This window comes from Centruroides sculpturatus, unplaced genomic scaffold, assembly GCF_000671375.1.
Source record: "Centruroides sculpturatus isolate CEXI.00-Female unplaced genomic scaffold, Cexi_2.0 scaffold1005, whole genome shotgun sequence".
Taxonomy (NCBI): domain Eukaryota; kingdom Metazoa; phylum Arthropoda; class Arachnida; order Scorpiones; family Buthidae; genus Centruroides; species Centruroides sculpturatus.
This window is the reverse complement of record NW_019385238.1, coordinates 208,884-222,271: the sequence shown is the minus strand read 5'-3', so window position 1 is coordinate 222,271 and position 13,388 is coordinate 208,884. Positions and strand designations below refer to the sequence as shown.

Here is a 13,388-nt window from a genome sequence, read left to right as displayed (position 1 = left end):
GGCGAAGTTTGAACGATCGCGCCCAAAAGCAGCGATACCAAAGAAGATTGGAGAATGAGAAAGAGATCCGCTTTGAGCGTCAAAGTGATTCTGCTTAGTAGTGTCTTCGAGACATAGTCGTGTCCCAAATACGGTTTTGCCGTTTTACTTGTTTAATTTAACCTTTTTGGTTAATATTTAAATAATATAATATTTTACCAATTTTACCAGTATTATACAGTTGTCCAACAGAAGAGTAATCTATCTTATTTACAAATCTTTTCAAAATAGACAGTTTGACCGGGCCCTTCTAAAAACCGGGCCCTAGACATTTGTTTCATTTGTCTATGCGATGATCCGGCCCTGTATACAGTACCTAATTTATATATAATACTGTACAGACGATAGTAAACTCAACTTACTCACCTAAACTCTCTGTAGCGTGTAAGTAGTTTGGTTGCTCGTCTACTATTGGTCCAGATTCAACCAATCCTGCCACGACACAACTCGGCGACAACGTTTTACGAGTCCCTTTTAGCGTCTTTATACGAATACTGTCGCAATTTTTTCGCCACATTATAGGAATCTCTGTTATAGGAACCTACGTTATAGGGTGGTCTACTGTATATGGATACAAACCTATTAGACTTATTCCGAAAGATTATAATGGAGTCAAAAGATTTGTGGTCATCCATATCTTTCTTAAGTTTAGACACTTAAATATTTTTTTTATTTATTTATGTAATAAAAATGTTACAGATGTGGTCTCGTTCCTTCTGTAGCAAAAAGGATTTGGGTACTGCCAAGTTGCAGATGGAAGCTCGGCAACGAGCGGGGAGATCAGGGACATCTTGGACGAGCCAGTGGCTCTGCTTAGTCTTCAATTATTCTAAATTTATACATTTAGAAACTTTACAAAGGTTATCTTTTTTAAAAATATGCTTGAAAGAACAATCTTGAATTCACAGCATAATTCATTATGGCCAAAAAATTTTTCCTTTCGAGTAATTTTGTATTAACTTTTGTTCTAAATTTTGCTCAATCTGCACCGCAATGCAACAAAGTAGGTGCATAATGATGAATTTCTGCTTGCTCCACCCACCCAACCAAGTATGTGCTTACTTTTAAATGTTAACCATTAATCATTGATGTTACAGACAAAAAACTAGAATTTCTACTAATTGTAATCTTATTAAGTTACTTGTCTTTCTAATGTTATATGTTATGTTAATTTAAATTGTACATAACGTGGTTAATTTAACAAGATAAAGGATCTAAACGTGGTTTACTTTACATCAAAAGTACTTGTATGTAAAGAATAGACCTTCTCATCATCTACTTTATGTCAAGGAGTATTATAATAAATTCAATTTGACAGATGTGGCTGTGCAGTATCTGAATCTTTCTTGCACTTCTTTATAGGAACATTAATATAGAACATGAACATTTTTCTTCATTTAGGAAATGGATAAAACTCCAATAGCACCGCAGTGAGAAATTTCGACTATTCTTTCACTAGTTTAGCTGTATATATGGATTGTTGTTGTGTTAGAAGACAAGAGTTTGTTTTAGTCCTAATTTACTGACTGAAGTAAAAAGATTTTCACACAATATTTGTAAGTACTGTTCTTTGTTCATGGTGTCATTGATAAATACTAGGTTTCCAATTCCTTTGCTGCACGTATGACCATGCACCATTGCCAAAACACCTTCTCCTTACACAGTTGGTCATGTACACATTTGATTAAATGTTTGTCCTGTTTTTTTTCAAAGTTTTTTGGTACCGATGTATTCAAACGGTTCAAACTTACTTTTGTTGGACCAAATAATGTGATTCCAAAACTAAACCAATAAACTAAACCTTAATAAATCCAGCTATAAATTTATTGAAAATTTTCTACTTTCCAATCCGATTTCAGCTTATTAACAATATTTCTGACAGATCACTTGGGCATTCAAAGTCTTTCAACAATATTTCTCAACGATGTGCCACATTTAGATTGTTCAAAGATACAATTTATAATGTGATTAGGCCACTCGTACTTTTTCAGAGCCACATCAAACTAAGAGACATAAAATTACAGACTATTAAACAAAAACGTACTCGTGCCTCTAACCGGTGTGTAGAAATACAAAAATAAATATTTTAGTATTTCTACACACCGATTAGAGGCACAAGTAAGTACGTTTTTGCTTATTATACACCCCAGTGTGCACAAAGAAGTTATATTACAGACTATTGTTCGACAATCTTTTTTCTTCTGTTATTTATGCAAATAATTGCACCGTTCCATTTTTAAGGGAATAAAAGTGAAGAAATCGGTATCTGTGCCAAGAACTTTGTGCATAATTTTCCATAATACAGGTAACCTTCGGTTTACACCGCAGTTCCGTTCCTACAAAAGCTGGTGCAAATCAAATCAGCGTAAAATGAACCCATATTTACAGTGAGGTATAGGGTTAGGTTCTACATAAGTGAAAAATAAGTGAATAATTTTGTTTATTAATACAATATAATACAAAATGCATATAAATTTAATTTTTAAAATGCACTTTGCTCCCAATCATTGTCTAACTCACAAAGTTCATTCATCAAACTTTCCATAGTCGAAAGGATACGTTAACCCGACGTAGAGCTACAGACGAGAGGAGACACTGATTGGTCGACCACCGGTCGCCATAGCGCATATATAAGGTCAGTTTGAGCAGGAAAATCCAAGGTGGCTAAGGAGAGATAGATATCGTCTGGCCAACGAGAAGTAGATTCGTCTCACTAACGATAGTTTGTTATCGCTGGAAGTGCTACTGCATTGTAAGGTGTTTTCCTGAATGAACTGATATGGGATACATTCATTGGCGCTATGGATTCGGATGCCATTTATTGGACTATTAAGTTTAATAATTTGACTCGTGGGTATCTAAACATTTAGTAATTTAATATTAATTTAAAGCAAATGTATACATACCCAATAATATTAAACAGAAAAAATAAATATATTCAATAAAAATCTTTGTTTTAATGAATATACAATGTCATAGCTCGGTAAATACGTCAACACTGAAATGAAAATCAGTCTAGCATAGGGAAAATCGGGGAATTACACTGCAAAACGGCAAATTGCATAGTGGCATATATTGAGCCGGTGTAAACTGAGGGCTACGTGTATCTATTTTCTTAGCTAATGAAAATTCTGTATCTGTTAAAAACAATCAATCAGTCTGTAGGATATAAATATAAGGATACATCACTATTATAAAATTTACTTTGTAGCGGTATGGAAATACATTGACTCGTAAGTGAAAATAACTAACAGAAATATTTAATTTTATGTCGGTAGCGGATAAATCAGATAGAAAACCATGTATAGGGTATGTGTTAATATTATATTTGTGAAGTATTGACCTTTTAGCAGAGAGGGAACAAAAGAAGTGCGATCTTGTCAATTGGACCCACGGGCAGTCGGGTGATATACCACTTGTAAGATGTTGACTTCTAAACAGAGGGAAAACAAAGGAAGCACTGACTTTGTTAATTGGATCCATGTGTGTAGTCAGACAATAGACCATTTGCCATATGGTAAACTACTAAACATAAACAAGTGGTGGACGTTAATGTAAGCTCCACTCTCTTCGGATAACAGCAGACCTGGGTGCAAGCTGTTTACGAAAGAAAGGGTTGTGATTGGTCAGAAGTTTCCATCCAAAAACCCTTAAATTATGGAGCGAATGGGAGAGGGAGGGAAGAGAAGGGCAAAAGACTGGTAACATGGTAGTCTAAGGCACTTGGGAAGACCACTGAGCTTAGAGAGAGCAGTCTTCTTCAACTATCTCAGGGATGGGTAAGTGCAGAGACTGGACGGACCTTGCAGTCGAGCCAACTCCACAAGCTGACTGAGGCCTTTCCAAAGTTTAATAGTTCCTGGAAGCCAATCTAGTATTTGAGGCACCATGCTTTTTATCCTGTATATACTATGTTTTCAAACCTGTACACTCTACATATAGAATTTGTAAATAAACTGTAAATATTGTATAACTTGAGTGTGGAGGTGTGCTTTCCATTGAACCTGGATCAGTATATCGAATCATGATATACACGGAAACCAACTCAACAAGACGGAGTTTGAGGAAGATCACTATATTCTTTGTAGAAAACTACATCAAAAAAATTATTTTTACTTGTAGGAAAGTCAGTATATTGATTAAGGTTATGAAAATAATACATGCTATTAAAAAAGAAACATTTGGCCAGGTCTGGCAAGTCTGGGTGATATTTGATAGGTTGAAATCAACACATATTATGTAGGACATTCCCTTAAATGTCCCTACTTTTAACTGTTGTGTAAAATCCATTTGTTCAGATACATGCATAAAATGTGTTGAAGAACATTACTCGATATTCCAAGTTTCACACTTACACTCGAAAGATACATTGCCACTGCATGGTCTAGATTGCTTGAATCCCGTTTTTCAATTTGCTCTATTGCCAGACACTTAGAGAGTCATGCATATGCTACAAAAGTGCTGGATGCAAGAGTTCTGCACACAAGAATTACAAATGCTGTTAATAACAAGCTGGCTGTGTTAGGATGCATGGAGCCTGTCAAATTGGGAGCATATGTGGAAATGTACCGATTTAATATAGCAATTAATCTTTCAAGAGGTCTAGCCCAGTGGGCTAGTCCTGTTGAAGAGTCACCTTGTGGTCTAGCCCATGTGTCCACTGAGCTTAGAGAGAAGACTGCTCTCTCAGAAGCTCAGTGGTCTTGCCAAGTGCCGTAGACAACCATGTTACCAGTCTCTTGCCCTTCTCTCCCCTCTCTCTCCCAAATTTCATGCACATGGACATGAAATTTCGAGTATCAACCGACATTCTCTGACACATTTTATTCACATAACATAATAGTTTAGAACTAGATGCATTTGAGAGGAACACTCTCTACATTAGATAAAGACCAAACACGCAAAATTGAAATTTGCATTCTGTGCTAAAAATACCTCTTTAATTAAATAATAATGTAACAGTCCATTTTTAATAGATATTGAGTTATTTATCAAGGTAGGTGCAATTACTCCAACTGCTTGATGGAGATCAAGAAAAATATGCAAATCAGCTGCAGTCTTTGCTTGCAATCTTTTTCAATTTTTCCACTATCAAGGCTTCAATTTTTTGATCTAGTATAACAGGAATCTTTAATCTGGTCACTAGTAACCTTTCAACAGACAGTTAATTTATCTGTTAGGTCGATAAATTACTAGGGATTATTTTTGGTGAGTCGATGAACAAATTATTCACCATCTTCTACCGCAGTGGTGCCAAAACTTTTCTATCGATGTGCCAAATTGTACATAAGGGGTCCAGAAATATTTTGTATATTACATAGATACAAACAGTAGGCCTATTTCTATCATATCACCTGTTCACAGACCAGATTTGGTTCAGGGATGTAGTTTGGCAAAACTGTTCTATAGTACGAGACATATTCCAAAAAATTGGTCGAGTGGTTATAAAAAACAGTAGAAGTGTCAAAACATTTGTTAGTAGTAGACAGAGGACATTTAGGCCCTTAAAAGTGGCGTTTTAGGCACTTAAAATAGGATCTAAAATCGCCTCGTTTAGGCTTTATAAACAAAAAAATAGGCAGTCAAAATTTGCACAATGAAAAATTAACATACTTATCAGAACAATGATATATATGTTAAATATACATTTAACATACGTATTCCAAACAGAAATGCATGTATTCAGAATGATGCAAACACAAAAGTATATACACAATTGTCTCTACATTTTTTAAGCACTGTTTCCCATAGTTAGCTTCACAATATATTACAAATGTGACTGAAGGGTCGGCACCTCCTCGATGCCTTGTCAGGATGACACCACCGTGTCCCGGTTGACAAGGGAACCTAATTAGTTCATGCGAGCGGTCGCGTAACGGAGTGATCAGATTCTGGATGGAGGGAGTGAGAGATAGCGCACCGGAAGTGATTCTTTCAGAGACTAGATTAACATAACAACCGTTTAATGGGAAATGCTAGGAAATACGTATCTTACAATATGTCAATAGATTCAATAGTAAGGGTTAAATGACAGTTCTTGAGAGAGAGAGCTTACGATAGTTCGTGTGGCGATAAATACCTGGAGTTTGGTTAATTCTTGGATTGGCATTTGGTTAATTCTTGGCAACGATGTTTATTCAAGTTTCTTTGGCACTTTGGCAAATCCTGTTGCAATTAATCCCAATAAGAGGCACGCAATAGGTTTTGTTGCAAATAATCCAAATAGGAAGCATGTAAAAACTAGAGTCCAGTTGCGATCTGACGACTTCTGTCCAGAGGAACGGCAGCGACTGTGACGAAAATCTGTTTGTAGCTATATTCATTTGACAACTTTGCAATAATAGGTCGGAAGGTTATGTGAAAGCATCTTTTCGCCACTGAGAACTTGCTGAGTGATTAATTCCCAGGTGTGAAATTTGATACTTAATCGATAAAATAGTATTGTTAACGATTTAGGTCAGGCTGTAGGTTAATAAACACGGTTGAGTCTCACACAAACACTTTTTCCAAATTTTCAATAGAAAAGTTGCTGAGAATTAATATATATGCAGAGAAAGAGCATTCCACATCTACTGAAGATAATGGACAATATTTCAACCTTGGAAGAAGATAAACTTGGAATTCACTTTCAGTTTTGCTCTTCTTTTAAAATTCTGTCATCTGAGAGTTCAACCAGTTCAGCATTGCCATTTGCAACTCCTCAGTTTCTTTGAATTGTTGAGACATAAGCCACTTCTTTAAGTGTAGGAAGAGGTCATAGTGACTGAGTGCCAGGTTGAGACTGTAAGGGTTCCCATCCTAATTGCTTAAGCATCTGAACAGTGGAGGCAGAAGTGCATATTGTATTGCAGGATGTATAAATTTCACTTAATTCACAGTGAATTTCACAAGCACAAAGACCTTTTGCTTGCAAAAATGAAATAACACCATATTTCACAATTGGCAGGAGTGTTTATTTTCAAAACCATCATTACGCACTATAACACAAAAACACCCAACAGTAGACTGATGAATGTATACCCTGGTAGAAGCTCAGAATACCAGTCGATGCTCATGTACAACCGCAATCTTGACTACGATTGCAAATCAATTTTTATAACCATTTGGTCCCTTATTTAAGAATATGCCTTCTATTAATTCATAAACAAATCAAAATTAATATTCTTCCAATGTAATACACTTTTAACATCATAAAAATGATGCACATACAACAGATGAGTGTTGTGAATAGAATGTCTACTGTTATTTTTTAGTGTTTATAGCAGAGTTTGCAATCCAAACACAAAATCCTCTTGTTCTCTTTTTAATTGTTTGGAGTAAGCGTAAGATTGCAAAGTTAGTACAGGCTTTATTAGTTATTCTTGCCCGAAAAATTTATGCTGATAACGGGCATTTTACGACGGTTTCAGAACTTAAACAAGAATTGAGTGCTGGTTTCAAATGATCCAGAAATCTTATAAAATTTAATTAAATCAATATCTAATTTCATTTTTGAAGTCATTAAGTAGTTCTATTTTGTATTAAAACAATTTTCATCAATTTACGTTACGAACTATTGCTCAAATTTTAAACTTATCCATATTTTTGCGGCACTGTAGACTCACAGTCTTGATAGATTTATAATTAACCAGAGCTATGACAAATGAGAAATTAGTATAATGTCAGTGTGAAAAATATACATTCATGTGTTATATTAATATAAATTTTACATTATTTTTCAGGGAGAAACCAGGTGAAGAGGAATGGTTAGAGTTAGAGAAGTTAAAAATCCCTCTTCTACTGAATTTTTCCCAGTGTAAACTTGTGGAAAAGGATTATTACCCTGTTATTGAACATACTACTACTGTTCTAAAGAAAGAAGAAGGTAATTACATTTTAATAAAATTTATGTGTTAGGCTAGGTTAAACTAACCAAATGTATGGATTAAATTACATATTTTTTTTTATTAAAGGTATGTTCTGCTTAATGGTAGAAATATATTATTATGTTATGTCATTGCTAAGCAAGTATCATAGAATGTATTTAAACAACCTTACATGATACTCATGTAGGCCACATGTAACACAATGATATGTATTTATGAACAAAGAAAAGATACTGGTGGCTACAAACAGCTTCATTATGATCTTGTGGAATTTCGTTAAGCAGTGCATACCTAAGATTTGTTACAAACAATTTAATTTTACATGTTATCCAACGTTATCCTGCTTCATGCCTACCAGATAAAGGATTATTGGTTTGTTACTGTTAAAAGATTTGAAAAGAAAACAGTCTAATGCCTTTATTGGCTAAGGAAAGTTGTATGTTCACAGTCATTTCCAATATCATACAATCACAAAAGCTTGGGTATCCAGAATCACTTGCATTATTCGCATTCACTCATATACTAGGCTGTTCACTATCCACAGAACTAAAGTAATTGGAACATATAAATTGTATGTTCACAATTCATACACAAAACATTGAAAGCGCTGTCATTATTAACTAACAGAACTATGAAATCGGAACTAGTAAACCAGCAATTATACATTGGGGGGGTATAAAATTATAATACACTCCAGCATTTAATATAATGCAGTTTAACATTGATACATAATTAAACATACAAATTGTATTGTTTTTGCACTGATGAATGAAAAAATTTATATATCTTGATATTATGCTAAATATACGTTATGGAGGAAACAGACTGTTTCGGCATTAAACTTATTTACTTGACGAATTGAATACACACAATTACTTTTAATATTTCAAAATATGACTAAAACAAAGATAAAAGTTTTGATATCGAAAATCAATAAGAAAGTAATAATTAAGGTTTCAAGTTTTTGTAAACTGTTACCAATGTATCAGGGTTTTTAGAGTGGAAGTATTGTAGAGTTTTAAGAAAGATACACGTAACAACTCCCAGATGAACAGGGTTCTGCGATCCAAACATCACTTAAGAATGGAAGTTTGGGCTTGTAATGGTGTAAAATTACTATCTGATACATTTTTTTGCAAGGTTAATGGAGGTTGTTCTATTTTTGACATTGTCCCATTGTTCATTTAAATCGCTTAATAAATTTCTGGTTGTGGCATCTATGTAAAAGACCTTTGCTCCCATTTGTGCTTGCTGTAATGGGATTATGCGAACTCCAAAAGGGAAAGAGAATCCCTGTCATTGCATAGAATTTTGTGGAGTGGTAGTTGAGATTTGATAGTAAGTTCTTGTGCTTTTTCTAAGCACATACAATTTGTGAAGTAACAGGCCCTAAGTGTGGTATACTAGCTTTTTGTTTTTGTCATTGAAATGAAGGGTTGTGGGTTGGAAGAGAGAACTGCAGATTGCATTCTCTATTGAGAAAGAGAATGCAATCTGCAGTTCTCAAAAATTAAATTTTTGTTCTAGCCATACACAGAATCGCATTCTACACCCCAAGTCTAATTTAACCTCATATATTACACCAGCTTCTTCCAGCCATCTGGTATGCAAATGCAGGTCTATCATTCCTTATATGCAGGACATACTTACACTATTCATCCAGTGGCATAGCTACATATTCAGCACCCTGGAACAAGTAGAATTGTTGCACCCCCTTGTTTCTTGGAAGAGCTCTCACAAAATTTTGAACATTTAATTTAAAAACATATATCTAATTATTTTGATTTAAAACCTTACTTAATAACAATTCATATGAGATTGAAGGCATTTCAACAATAAGATATTCAATTTAATAAATGTAAATCTGTATATATAATCGAGACAGGTTGATGATAATAATAATAATAAGTGCAGAGCCCAAACGGTTAGGAGTTGAAAGTTGAAATTTGATACACAGTTACGGTACGTTATGAGAACGCACACTAAGAAGGGATTTTTCGAAATTCCTCCCCACGGGGGAGAGGAACAGGATTAAGGTTTAAGTAAAAATGGAAGTTTTAAGTAACAATAGAAGTTTTAAGTAACAATGGAATTGTTAAGAGAAAGTAACGTGCAAGATGCAGATTCAGATTTTTCATTTTTGCAGGAAATTGAACATATTTTTAGACCCATGTAAAAATTCTCTAATCAGTCCTGAAACAGGGGGACCCAATTCTTGCATTCTATGAAAACGGGTAAGGTTGACTATAACGTAATAATGTTAATCTTCCCTATCGTTACTTTTGCCTGAGCAATGCCGGGCCTATCTGCTAGTATAATAATAAAACAAATATAATTCTTTAATGTGAAACCACCGGAAGGGGGGGTAGGTCTCCCGATCCGGCAACAGGTTGTTAAACCCTTTCACTGTCAGGATGGGTGGTTGGAGGGTTCTTTTTCCCGTTGTGACGGGTCGAGTGGTGGAGGGAGGAGCGCGTCGGTGAGACGACAGGCGATATACGAGTAAACGAGGAGGCCAGATATAACATAAGAAAACGTAACAATTTATTAAACCAAGTAATACAACGTATAGTTCGCGTCCCTAAAACGCGGGGAGACCGAGAGAGAGCTTACAATAATTGGTTCCATACCTCTTGATCTGTTATCCAAGCTACTCGTTGAATTAGGAAAATTTCTCTTCTAGGAAAGTTCACTGATGTAGGAAAGGTCACTATTTAACTATTCGAATCCTGGATTTAGGGAAGTTCACTAGACAAAAAGGACACTATTTGAAATTGGTATTCTTCCGGCACCTGCTCCGGTACGACTCCCCCGAGAAGGGGAAGGAAGGGGTTTTTATAAGTTCGGCGTGGGAGAATGGTCACGTGATTGATTGTTGTGAGGTAAAAGGTATGTAGATGGGTCAGAGTTGTTCCCGGGACCATGCTAACTATCAACTTTGGCGTTGGAATGTGGGATTAGTTTCGAATTGAACGGATGTTTATGTCGAATGTAAACGAAAAGTTTTTGACTATAACGTAATAATGTTAATCTTCCCTATCGTTACTTTTGCCTGAGCAATGCCGGGCCTATCTGCTAGTATAATAATAAAACAAATATAATTCTTTAAGTACAGAGTACCTAATAATATTTACTACATATTAAATAAACTATATTGACAAAATGCATGCAAGTTTAGTTTCATAACATATACATAATAATACATAAAAATTTCAAGATTGTTGTTTTCTCGCTTTTTCATTTGTAAATCAGTCAATCACTTTGAGGCCATTTATAAATTATGTAAGGTATTTTAGGGTGGGTGGGGGGTCAAGGATTTCTTACCATTTCTTACTCAGGGGTAGGGGTAATAGATCTCGTCTTACGTAATATTCTTATTTTTATTTTTTGATCTCGTTGAATGGTGGAGTTTTGAATTTGGCTTCAATTTGGCCGTTTCTATTAAGAATGCTCGTTGTACTAAAGCCATCTTGTGTGACGTGATAAAATAATAACACTAGTAGACTCATGCTCTACACGTTTTTTCATGGGAGAAAGGCCATGTGGTTTCTCTCTCTCTCTATTTTTTTTTTATTAGAATAAGTGCACCACTCCTATGAGTGTATTACACTAAGAATACATAAAGCAAAATACATGATACACAGTAAACATAAAATTAGTATTTGGCTTTTAGTGAAAACTAAAATGTAAAACTAATTATTAGACATTATTAATAGTCTTTTCTTCCATATTTTTTGAACATAATTGTAAAAAGCATGAAACAGTGGCTTCTGAACAAGCTTACCGAATGGACATGACCAGCTGAAACCAAGTATAAAGATTTCTAATTTCAGAGTAAGTGTATGTTGATCGTGAATTGGACAATGATAGATTGTATTGTCGATGGTGTCTAGGTTTTCTGTAGAGCAAAAGCAAGAAACAGTTTCTACCTGGTTATACATCGCCATGTAGCTTCTAAAATTATCATGCTCAGTACGTAGTTGAGCAGTAGCAAATGTTAAATCTCTTAAGTGGTGATGACTACCTACATTTAACACTAGGAAAATAAAGTCTTGTTATTCTGCCAGTTTTACTGCTCAACAACTTTTACTGATTCCACCACTTTTGCATAGCGTTGTCATGAATGTAATTTTTAAGGCTGCTACAGCGTGAGAGAGAAATATGAGTGTAGTACTACCCAAGTCAGTGTCCTTTGCAGCTGACTTAGCCTCAAAGTTGGCTTTTTCATTTCTAAGTATGCCAGTATGGCCAGGAAAATATATAAAAGTTATCTTATTTACAGGATTTCTAATATGGTGAGGATATATGTGATTTTATTGCTGATGTAACTGGGATTTAATAGAGCTTTTAGGAAAGACTAAGAATCACTGTAAATGCTGATAAACTTTCGATAGTTTTTGTAAAAGCCTTACTGTCCTTTTTAATACTAATATTATTTTTAATTGTCTACTTGGACTTAATTTATTAATAGGGCATAAGCTGGTGTTTAAAGATTGACACAGCAATGAGAGTTAGTTCATGAAAGAACAAAATTTCTTTATTATATCACCTGTAGTAATAGTTTCTGTACACATGTTACAAGTTTACAAGTGTTTCGGGCTATCATGCCCCTCATCAGCAGTACTACTACCACAAACTAAAAAGTAACAATAATAAAACAAGATAAGTTATTGTATAAGTTAAAAATTTTTTACATAGCCATAAAAATAATTTTAAAAAAACCTACTGTAAATACATATTCCAAACCTGAGTATAAATGTATTTTTCTCTTTGTATAATTAATTAACGATTTAAACATTTCACTGTATAAATAAATTAAAATATAATAAATAAAGGTTGTAAATTATTAAAAACTAAAACATTACATATGAAAACCAAAAGGAATCACATCAAGCTCAAATTTTCACAATTCAACAGTATTATGGTGTAGAGACTCTGCTTTTTTATAATCGTCATCTAGAATGGTGCTCCAGGATTGTGGATTATACGACCCAAATTATTGTTTATTTTATTTCTTTCTTTCTTTATGTTTAAATGTTCATATAATTGACGTTTGAAATTATTTGATTCTTTTTTCTTTATTTTTATAGTAACTTTGTTGATTTGGCACCCATAACTATTGCAGTGTTCTGCTACTGCAGAATTCGCATAATTACCCCTTATTGCACGTATGTGTTCTTTTATTCTTGTGTTTAATTTTCTTTTTGTTTCACCTATATAAGTTTTAACCGGATCACAACTGCAATTGAATGAATACACAATTTCTTTTTCTTCCATTAAATCCAATTTTTTATCTACCCTATTATATAAATATCTTTTAACCCTCGGCTAGTGCAGTGGGGTGTTTCGCCACCCTCAACGTTTTAAAAGTTGCACTATTCATAGATTTCACAAGAAATATTTGTGTCCTCTTCAGTAGCTTCATGATTTTATGTATAGAGCATACTCAGAAATTACTACGATGCTGCAGAAATTCCAGTAAGA

General features: G+C 34.4%; 1 protein-coding gene across 1 annotated transcript in view; it reads left to right on the top strand.

Annotated features, from left to right (window-relative positions):
- The window catches only part of LOC111636570 (AH receptor-interacting protein-like), a 29,056-nt gene that overhangs the window by 9,024 nt on the left and 6,644 nt on the right, over positions 1–13,388 (top strand). Inside the window, exon 4 of the mRNA XM_023381847.1 lies at positions 7,761–7,903. Coding sequence (XP_023237615.1) covers positions 7,761–7,903 — 143 coding nt within the window. The remainder of the gene's footprint in view (positions 1–7,760; positions 7,904–13,388) is intronic.